The following is an 11320-nucleotide window of genomic DNA, read 5'->3' as shown; positions in this document are numbered from 1 at the left end:
GACTGGTTTGGTGACAGATGCTTCCCCCGGAACATCTTCATGAAATCCCGGCTGACATGCTTGGTAGTGTCCCATGACTGCAGCTAATGTGGTGTTACCTTATGGAACCCATGAGGAATGGTGTGGTGATAGGCCTAGTCAGGCAAGAGTGTTTCTCTACTGCAAAATACAGAGGCATTTGGCAGCAGGAACCAGTTTTGGTGCTGTATGTGATTAAAAAGATGCGTGAAGTGGAGGAGGTGCAAAGTACTTTTGTCTGCAGGAGGTTGGTACAGCAGATCTTACCTAGGGAGAGGAGGATTTAGGTAGTGTTTTTAAATGGAACAATTGTAGTGCTGGAAACAACCCCTGTGCTCGGCACTGAGATTCAAACTTTTGGACTCACCACTTCCCCGACGTCTGAGCTGAAACCCTTTTCTCTGGCTCCAAGCAATCATAGTGCGCTCGGGCGCGGCAGGGGCCAGTGTGAACGATGCTCGGGACCGTGCCCGTTCTCACCCGTGTCGGGTGCGTGTGTATGGCCGGGGCCGGCGGCCTGCCTGGGCCCGCCTCTCTTCGCCTCAGCGGTTCCCCTCCGACATGCGCCATTGCGCGCGGGCCCCGCCAGAGGGCGCCGCAGCGACGGGACGGGAGAGCGGCTGCAGAGTGCGGCGGGAGGGGGCGCCGGCCGCGCCGCCCCGCACCGTGCAGCATGGCGGCGGCGGCGGGCGCCGAGCAGCCCCAGGCCGGGGTGGTCGCCGCCGCCAGCGCCGCGGCGGAGGAATCGTCGGACAGCGAGCCGGAGCAGGAGCCGGGCTCCCCGCAGAAACTCATCCGCAAAGTCTCTACGTCCGGGCAAATCCGCCAGAAGGTGCGTGCGGCGGGCGGGGGCCGTGGGCAGGGCCTCGGGCTCCAGCAGCGCTGCGCCCGGCTCTGCCTCCGCGTCTGTCAGCGCCGCCGCCTCCCCTCCCGCCCGGCATGGCCTGCGCCTCTGCCGCGGAGAATGCCCGCCGGCGATCCCAGTGCGCTCCTTTTGGAGTTGCCCAGGACCCCCCAGACCTCTCTCGGTTGCCTGCCGGGGGGCCCCTCCAGCCCGCCCTTCAGGGGGCTGCCGGCGATTCCTTCTCCACTCTCCCGCTTCTCAGGGACTTGCTGGTGACGCCCCGTCCCCCGCATCCACCCCTCAAGGACCTGCCACCGATCACCTCACGCCCACCCCGTTTTCTCCGGGACCTGCCCGCCATCCCCTCCCACAGCCCCCACCGCCCCTCACGGACTCGGCCATTTTCTCGCTTCCCCTTCCCCAGCCGCCCCGCAGGGACATGCCGGCGACCCTCAAACCGCACCTCGGAAACCTGCTGACAACAGCTTCCCCTGCAGTTCTTCATGGACTTCCAAACCCCCAGATGCTTCTCGGGGATCCCCATACCTAACTGCTTCTTAGGTGCCGGTCAATAGCTGCCCCCTAAATGCCCTTCAGTGTATGCCAGTGACCCCCTAACTTCCCTCGGGCTCTTGGAATTGTCCCTAGCCACCCTGCAGGTAGCACTCCCAAACTACGTCTCTGGAGTCATGTAGGAACCTTCCCAAGAGCCCAGCTTAGGCCACCTTCTTCCCAGTGCCTAGGTTCAGACGTGCTGGGGAGCCTCTCTGTCTTAAGTGATCAGTGTGCCCAGGCTGAGCAGGCCCCTGGCTTACCTCTTTTCTTCCTTGCTTTCTTCACCTGCATTATTTTCTTGGAGTCATGGAAGTCAGATTTGAGCTGCCCTCTATTATCTCATATATCTGACATATTTGACCTGTAAGGGCATTCCCAGGCCCTGAAGTTGTATCTTCTCCTTTTTCCCCATATCAGAGTTGCCGGGGGCTCCCCTCCTCACCTCCCTTTGCTTTCCCTGAAGGACCCTGTCACAAGCTCTCCCCCACTGCCACTTTCCTAACCCCCTTCCCGTGGCCCTGTCGGACATGGCACAAGTCACTGTGTCAAAGCACTGTGCTTTGAAAGGTGCATCCCTCATGGGGTGTGCCTTCCTCAGCATCTTCCCATCCTTTTTATGGTTGCACCCCAGTTTTCCCTATCTTGTATTGTGGTATTTTTCCTTTCTGTAACCATGTAGCCTCCTGTCTGGGCAGCAGTCTTATGGCTGGTTGGTCTTTGCGCCCATCTTTTTCTGCCCTACTTTGCCTCCCTGGTCAGCCGACAATCTTTTTTACCTTGCTTCCCTGGGCCGAGTCAGGTTTTACCCCTTTGTGGCTCATTCTGGAACAATAGTGCTGTTTTGAGGGGCAGGAACGGTCTTCTGCAACTGCAGCTACAGCTGTAGTTCCTCTGTATTGTTACTGTAAGAGAAGATGTGAAGATTTCCTTGAGCCTTAGGCTAGGAACCACCCGCAGGGAGTTGCCCTGTTTTGTACTATTTTTATTATAGCTACATGATTTTTCTTTGTAGCCATTAAAATCCTGTATAACTCTTGGATAGTTGTGTGATATGTGTCTGCTTAGAAATACTAGGTTAAGTTACTCTTATGCCATCACCTTTCTGTTGTCTCTGGAGCATGGGCAAGCAGCTCTGTGAGTGCAGAAGGCTTGCTCAGTGTGATGCTGCTAGCTCAGTGCTGTGTATCTTGTATTCATAGTGAAAGAGAGTAAATATCTCTGCATGATGCAGTGCTGAAGAATTATTCATAGGGATCTTTCTTCTGCTGGCTAGCTTGCCCTGCTTTCAAACACATAATGTATTGTTATTCTGCTGCTCGTCATCATTATGCTACATTGGTTCCAGTTATGAAAACTCTGGTGACAAAGTATGGTCATACATGAGGACCATGTGCTCGCTTCATTACGCATGGCAGGGCTGCTTCCTCCATCTGTGCAGTGCTGCTTATGCTGTCACTCATGGAGTTAAGGCACTGAGGGTCTGGGCTGTGTGAGTGAGATGGTTCTGTTGGCCACAACAGGAAACAGTGAAGCCCTCTACATGGGTTGGTATTCAGTGCATCAAGCAGATTTGAGCCATGCTGTAGCACCAGGTGACTTGCTCTAGTCTGCTGTGAAAAAAAATAAATAAGCCTTTTGAGATCTTTTCCTATGCACAGGATGCTGAATATGAGAAATTTGTCTCGCTGGAGATTAAATGAACCTTGTGATTTCTTAATAACACTTGTGACAGGGGTCCCATGTGGGAAAGGAGGGAAGATGCCATAGTCTGATTTTAATACCTACATGATGATGTCTGTGATAACAGCAAGGATGATGACTTTCTCAGTGCCAGAGCAGGGACTCTCGCTTACAGCGAGATGTTAGAGATGCTAAGTTAAAAGGTGCATTGGATTTTACTTTTGTTAGAGTATACCAGAACATGTCTCCTTTTTTCTACTTACCTATTTGTCCAGTTTTACATACTTCCTGCATCAGCATGGCTGGAAAAAGCCTAAACCAGCCACTTGTACTATGTGAACATAAACATGTTAAGAGCAAGGATTATAAACAGATATTGTCTACAGCTATTAAGCCTCCTGTGTGTTAATCTGCAGAAGACCTTCTAAACAGTGAATAATTTTCTGAGTAAGCCCAGGTATTATGATATCAATGTTGCTTGTTGATGTCTTTTTGTTTCATCATCTTTTCTGCATGCTGCTGCATGTTTACTTCTTGGCAAGGAGCAAAAGCAACTTTGTGAGTAATCATAGCTCTGATGAGAGTTTAAGGAGCTTGCTTCCTCTGTGAAGGCAGGTCTAATTCTGAATTTGTCTATTGAGTGACAGAGTGCAGACTGTAACCTGCAGAAGCTGTTGGACAGGTCTGTCAGGGTGACAGTAAGAGATGCAGGCAGACTTTTACTGTGCCCTGAGGATATAAATCTCTTCTAACCAAATCTGCTGCTGTAGGTAGCTCAGGACCATGCCTGTGAGTACAGTTACATCACCATGGATACCTACTCTTAGCACAGCTTCAGTGTGAAGTCAGCTGTACCCATGAAGTTCCTCAGAATTTACTTGTTTGTCAGTCATGTTGAAGATGCTTTTTCTGTACTCTGGTCCTGTCATCTGTTGATTTTCAAGAAGCACTGTAAAATAAAGCTGCTTGCTTACAAGACCCTAAAGCTTCCATGAACTTGTTTCTGAGCCCACAGGTTGCCCAGGTGTGTTTGACTTAAATGCGTTGGTGTGGTAATACTGCGGGGCAAATGCAGTTGTTTGGATGTATGGGCACTGTGACTTTGTCAAGCAGTGTCTGAAGGCAAATCATAGCTAATATCTGTTTAGCTGAAAAATCTGTCCCTTGGGACGATACAGGGCAGGGGAAGGAGTAGCGGTAAGCTGTGTTTGGAAAGTGAAATGTACTATGTTTTAATGTACTTGGGTTTAGCTAGTAATATTTTTTGAGGAAGAGGAGAAATATGTTTAGTAGTCTCTTTATTATTCTGGGGAAAGAAGGATACCTTTTATGATCAGGTGTAGCTGCTAGTATAACGGCAGAGGCTGCAGCCATTTTGAGACCTGTCAGACTTGTACCAGGATCAAACTTCATAGTAAGGTGCTTTTAGCCCCGCTCCTCGTCTTAGACTGGCATTGGTGCAGCTAAAGATACTGTTGGTCAACTAAGATAAAGTACTTTTGAGTGGATGGGAATTAGGAAAGGGGTGAAATAAAGTAAGACAAGGATGATGTGTAAGGAGAAGCAACAGTTTCTAAGCTCCCACCTTCTAAGCAGTGTTTAGGACTCAGCTGGAATCAGCTAAAGTTGTAGTATCATCTCAGTTGTCACTTGGCATGGATGAAGACACAGTAAGTCAAAGGTGGTCTTGGGAGATGAGGGTGTGAAACAGAGGAGCACTGCACTTTCCATGAGCTCTGACGGTAACACACGCTTCCTCCTTTGCCCTGTGACCTTTCATTGCAAGCATCAGGTTACAAGCCTCAGAAAGCAAGAGTGGATGAATAGGACATGTTCTTGTTTCATTCATTAGTTAGTGTGATTTCCAGTGTGCCAGCTTTGGTATGTCGAGACCTCTGTTTACTAGGCAGGATTTCAGCAATGTCCTTGCATGGCATCAGGAGGACTTCTTGTTTAGACTAATTCAAGTCTAACTTCTGTTTACTTTTATGAGCAATTTCTGTGTAACATTTTAGGTTTTATAACCATTTATCATTGACTTAAACTTTTAAAGACAAGGTTGCAATATATTATTTCAACAGAGTTGCAAACAGAGCAAGCAGCTCTCCAAAGTTTCTGGGGTATTGGAAGCTGCCTGGCTGCAGTAGCAGGGATATGTCAGGTTAATTTATGTTATAAAAAGCAGGATAAATTAACTGGTATTAAGCTTTTTGCTGTGGTGTACAGACTGTTCAGTATCTAAACTAGCAAGTTTCCAGTTTCTGTGCTGTGCAGCAGTCTGTGGTATAGATAACTTTAGCGCTATGGGAGGTTGTGATTCTCTTTCTGATTAGCAGCTTTGAGGTCTAGGAGCCACCCTGAAGCGTACAAGCAAGAAAAAAAAGGAGGAAGCAAAATGTTTCTCCTCATTTTTGTGCAGGTTTCCAGAACGGACTAAACAAGTTCTGAAACCTATAGTAGGTAGCATTAGTAACTGAGGAAAGCTCATTTTGTTTCTTCTTGTATTGCCTAATGGATAAAAGACCATTTTTATAGGTAAAGAAGTGTTATTTTTACTTCTGGAGGGCAAGCGTTCAAAAGTTTTCTGAGATGAGAGTGAGGAAATAGGGAAGTTTATTAGTTTGATACAAGTATTGAAAGAAGTGTTATAAGAAGCAATGCATTTCAGTGAAGAGACAATATGAAGGAGATATGCAACAAGTGAGGAGGGGATTTTCAGTAATTTATGGCTTAATTCATGTTCTGGCTGTGGCATCCCCACTGAAATGTCAGAATGTCTGGTTTTGTTATGCTGCCTTCTAACAGGGTGTCTAAAGAGGACATTTGGGAACTTCACATGTTGTAAACTGTAGTGGCTCATGCTTTAGTCCAGGTAGAAACTGAGAACTCTTCACTTAAAGAGGTGGATAATCACTGCAAAAGAGAAGTTCTTGTGATTGAATTGAAACTGAACATCTTGAGCACAGGTTTTATGAGCGTGAATTTTCTTGGATTAACACCAATCATACTAGTTCCTTCTCTGTCACTATGGAAAAAGGGAGGATTTTAGGCCACAATATACGGACGCAAGAATGTTTCTGTCTCTTAATCAATGCTATGTTTTGCATGCTCTTCTGGCTCAGCTGTTCTGACAAAATCTGGGAGGCCTCCCAGTGCTGTTACCACTGGTGTACTCTTAAGTTTTGCCTCACTGCTGGAGAGTTTTGGATGCTATGTGAAAGCAACAGCTGTTACTTCCTTTAAAAAAAAAAAACAAAACACATAAACCAACAAAACAAAGCACAAAACCACATACACTTGTAGCTTTTCTCGTTCTTTCTAACTATAGTTCAGGTTCCTGGAACCAAAACGCTAACATTAATCTGTTGCATGTTTTGAGAGCATGGATTTACTTAGACCACATTGCTAAGAAGTACGTTGTCAGGCGAGTAACTGTTCTCTCAAATTAGAGACAAAATAACGTGGGTATTAAAGGGTTTGGTTCTTCTTTAAAATAAAACTAAGTGAAATATTTAGAGTATTTCCTCCTACCCCAAACCTGTTACCAAAAAATCATTGATATTTTTCTTTGGAGGAGTACTGGATTGTGAATGAAAACTGTAAAATGTCTATCTCAAGATTACCCGGTGAGAAACTCCATCCGAGTATACCATCCGAGATACTGCTTAACTTTACCTTCTTTAATTACAAGTCCAGTGGGATTCTTTCTAAAGTAGCAGATATACCTGCATTCTTATGAGAGCAGAAATAAAGACAGGTTTTTGTATTCCCCATTTCCTTGAAAGCTTAAGGTTTAGAATAGATAGTGTCACAGCATCATTGGAAATTTCAGGACAAAATGCTGGCCCAAGTGAAAAGCACCTTCCTCTTGGAATGTGTTTTATAAAGGTTTCAAATGTACAAACAATTATTTAAAGGAATTTTTATTAACTCATCGCTTAAACCATTTGTTCCCTGCTTTTTCCTTACTAAGTGGTTATTGCTACTTGTTTCGCTAAGAATTTATGTGTCTCTTAAAGAAAGATGTTTCTGTTTGATTCTGCAGACCCATGGGACAGTTCAGCTTCAGGCAGACAAATAGCTGAGGCAGCAGCAGTGATCCACCTCAGCTGCCACCTTTTGTGGTTCTGTATAGCACGCTTTATATAAAGCACTCCAGAAAGCAGTGAGCTTACTGTGCATGCCTGATTCAGTAGTGCTGCACCCCTGCAGAAGCAGGCCAGTGCTTCCATAGGGTACAGTGCTTACTGTCTGGGCTACACGTGGAAATTGAAGCAGTTACACAGAGGAAGACATCCAAAGCCTGCTGCATTCCTTTTATCCGGAGCAGAAAAAAGGTGGCTTGTCTGGTTAAAACATTGCAACTGTTAAGTTTGGTAGTTGATTAGTAGGTGATTACTCAGTCTGGGTTTGGAGAAAAGCTTCTTTCCTCACAGTGTCGTTGCTATGTTAGAAAGTTTTACATCTGATCCCTATTCTAATGTTGTGGTTTGCTTTTTTGAAGAAGTTAACACTGTCTTGCTTACATAATCTTTGCATCAAGCATATTGTGTTTCAATCTTGCAAGTTTTAGTCAATTTAGCTATGTAATATCCTAGCAGGGAGAGGTGATATCATCTCAGTTTCCCCCACAGGGAATTGAGATGCATGCTGCTTGTATCATATACACAAAATCACATAGGACATCCCCAGGTGAGCAGGGCACTGAGGCAGGTGTCACAAGCTTTGGGGTAATGTCTTGACCTGGGGGACAACTGCCTTTGCTGGGTCTTGAAAGACAGGAGTGTGGCTGATAAAATAGTGTATTTCTTCTCCTTTGCAACAATTCTATCTCTTTTTAAGTGAAGAGTTTCCAGTTTCTACTTGGGCTAAAGCATGAGCTGCTATTATTTGCTTTTCAGTCTGCTCTCTGCCAAAGCAGGTCAGAGCTGTCTTTCAGAAGGCGTAGATCTGTCACTGGGATCTTATTAGAAATCAGTTTTCTATGAACTCACACCAGCCCCTTGTGTTCTGTTTAGCTGAAAGTTAACAAAACGGTGTTCCCAGGGTTGTGCTGATCTTCCTTGTTGTTGCTGGTGCTGATCAAGATGTCTTGGCATGGTCAAAGGTATTTGCAGGACATTAAAACAGGGAAAATGGAAAAACAAATTAAAAACTTTGGAGTATCCTTTAAAAACCATGTTAAATGGATGAGGAAAAAAAAACTTAAAAGCATAGGTTGTTTAATACATAAATATGGAAAATCTGATAACACCAATTGTTACAGATGAGATAAAAATAAATTCTAAGATACCTTAACTATTAATTAAATGGCCAAAGGCCAAAAGTTGCTTTCTGCTCTCGATAGTGTAATCCCATTGGAATACCAGTTGGTGTAAAAGGATCAGGATTTGGCCCTACATCTACCAGCCACTACCAAATAAGGCTTCTTGCAGAATTCTGTAGCGGAGTTGATGGGAATCCAGACACAGTGGGAGGAAGCTTTCTCCCAGCCTCCTCGACACAAGGGCAAAGGATTCAGTTTTCTTCCTAAAGGTATAAATTTTAACTTTCCCATGTCCTGAAGTCCTTGTACCAGTACTTTCTGCTGGCTTTTCCTTCCTACTTGGCCAGGATCTCCATGACATTTAGCAGAATGGGAAGGATGGGGTGGTTATGATTGCAAGGATGAGATCCACAACTGTATTCTGGATATGCTTTCCCTTATGTTCGCTATTCTTTGAATAGCTCTGATCTCGCCTTCCCAGCTCAATACACTCATATCAAATGGACCTGACATGCTGCTATGGTAAGTGTCTGCCTTATTCTACCTGCCTGTGAAGGCTTAGATGGGCAGTAGTATTTTTTGATAATAACTTGTCTCTCTCTGAATGTGTAAGAGTGTTACTTAAGCTCTGGTGGTATAGGCTGCAGCATTAGAGGGTTCTGTGTACAGTGCTGTGATTCGATATGAGATTATATTGCTGCGTTTCAGCAGCAAAGCCCTGTGCTTCTGAGTTAGTATAGGGGATTCCGTGGTGCTGGTGCATAGCTGTGTGCCAGAAATGGCTTGGAGATGGAGGTTTCACAGCAGGTAACGTGTTTTGACATTTTTTGTTATGGGGAAAATGCCCTAAGGAGGGGTTGTAGTTGTGCATATGTAATTTGAGATGGTATAAAAAATAGCAGCATATTTTCATGTTTATACTTAAATGTATAAAGCTCATGTTTAATTAGTACTCTCTAAAATTTTACTCTGTTCCAAAGTTTACAAGTAGCTTTTAAACTGTTGGTTTTTTTGCTTTGGTTATCTCTTTGGATGTACTTGAGCCCTTATCATCCAGTTTTGCTGTAGTCTGCTGGGATGACTTGAGCTTTGTGCTCAGTTCCCCTCTTGTGATAAATGTGCTTGGGAAGTATGCCCAGAGCCTATGGAAAGCATACTCTGAGGGCTTAAGCAGTTAGCGTGCCAGGAGTTGTCCAGCTACTAACTCATCCTGAATCAGTGTGCTGGTGTGGTTTTCATTCTCTCTTCTAAGTAGCTGACCAGAGTATTCATCTATTTTAAGTACTTCATTTGGAGCTCTCTAACTGAGCTTATTTTACCAGGGGACTGTGTGATGATATGCTGGTATGTTGTATTTCCTTTCCCATATATGTGCAGCCTTTCTGTGTGCTTTCAAATTTGTTTTTCTTTGTTAACTTGTTCACTTTAAGTCTGTGGTGCTTGTTCCTTTAGAAGAGAATCATTCACAATAGTAGCAGCTGAACAGGATATTGAAAAGAAGCTGCATCAAAGACCTTTTCTTACTGGCTGCAGCATTAACTAGTGAAGAATAAAGTGTATGAGTATTTGTTTCTCTGTGCCTAGGTAGATTCTAACTCAAGCTGTTTCAGTATTTTTTTTGATGCAAACTCCTGTTTTTCACTGCTGATCTGGGGAATAAGCTTGCATTTCCTGTTTCAGTGACATCTCAGATACGCTATCAGCAGCTTGCTGCACTCTGTTCTGGATTCTGCTTGTCTTAGTAGTTGCAGAGAGGCTGTACTGAGAGCAGTCAGCCAAGGCTTCTGCTGGTCTCTCACTGGGTATGCAGAGTCCAGCTATATCAGCAAAGCTGGAAGTTAGAAAAGAGGATGGATTGGGAGGAGGGTTGTCAGGGGAGATTTTGCAGACTTTTGCATGTGCTGTGACCTGACATGGGTGCTTCCCAGTTTACAAAACATAGGTTATTAAAACAAAATGGTGTCAAACAACTTAGACTAAAAGCCTGGACAGTACCCCATTCATCAGTGGAGAGCTCAGCTCCTGTTCATTGACTGACAGCCCTAGCTTCTACTTTGATGTTGATTCCAGTGGCTGACCTCAGATTTTCTTTCCTTTTTCCCCTCTTCTGGAGGCCTTTTATTACTGTGAATACACATAATAGCTTGTCCTTTTGATACCAGTGGAAGAAACCTCTATGCAGTTTTCAGTTTTGCAAAAGGCAAGTGCATTCAATGTCGAATTCCCAAACAGGGCTACACAACCTGTGTAGTCCTAATTCCTTTTGCTCCCCTATGGATCTGTATAGCTGTCTGTGTGTCCCATACTTAGAATTGCTTTGCTGATCCAGATTTCCCCCCTCCAAGCTTCCTGGAGTTAATTTCCAGGGTGTGACCACTGTCTGGTGGAAGGATGTTGCTCTCCAATTAGCTTGTTAACCCCTACCCTTTTGACCTTTCGTGTGTTGCTCTGTGGGGTTGTTTAGATTTATTCCTGTAGTTTCTGTGTTGGATCTACTGTATTTCATTTGATTTTTAAATAATTATTAGTTCCGTATTTTTGACCACAAAGAGCTTTTATTGAGCCAGCTACTAAAACTGTTTTACCCACAACAAGGTAGAGCACTCCTGATTTCTACCTGCTCCAACATGGCAGGATGCCATGTTGCCATGTTTAAGTGACTGCAGATCTACTTGCATCTTTTTTGCCAAGCTTACCTGAAGTCATTGGCTGGATGATGTTGCTGGGTGTCTGGGGATCAGCTGCCTGTAAAATTACATTGTAAACATGTATAGAGATAGTCAATTTTGCATATGTTTTTCAGTTTTTCTCCTTCTCTGTGCATTTGGTGCTTCCTTTAGTTAGTTGTTTGTTGTTTGGCATCAGCACCCTGCTCAAAGTTTTATAGTACATACAAATAAAAATAGGCTGTGCCCTGAAGTTTTTACATTCTGAAGACACATGGAAAACAGAAATCC

At 44.6% G+C, this 11320-nt stretch overlaps 1 protein-coding gene across 4 annotated transcripts in view; it reads left to right on the top strand.

Moving 5' to 3' along the window:
* Nucleotides 1-673: 673 nt before the first annotated feature.
* Nucleotides 674-11320, top strand: part of DGKD (diacylglycerol kinase delta) — a 65236-nt gene continuing 54589 nt past the window's right edge. For 3 of the 4 annotated variants that reach the window (XR_008974898.1, XR_008974899.1, XM_057429266.1), the window contains exon 1: nt 674-850. Coding sequence is in view for 2 of the 4 variants with exons in the window: in XM_057429266.1 (XP_057285249.1) it covers nt 692-850 (159 nt within the window). In the remaining 2 variants the exon portion in view is untranslated. Of the gene's footprint in view, nt 851-8866; nt 8886-11320 lie in introns of those variants that run through there. The other variant, XM_057429268.1, reaches the window with a different exon arrangement.

Source organism: Pezoporus wallicus, unplaced genomic scaffold, assembly GCF_028554395.1.
Source record: "Pezoporus wallicus isolate ANWC-B61680 ecotype Strahan unplaced genomic scaffold, APGP_CSIRO_Pwel_v1 contig_593, whole genome shotgun sequence".
In the NCBI taxonomy this organism is placed as follows: Eukaryota; Metazoa; Chordata; class Aves; order Psittaciformes; family Psittacidae; genus Pezoporus; species Pezoporus wallicus.
This window is presented reverse-complemented; position numbering and strand designations above follow the sequence as displayed.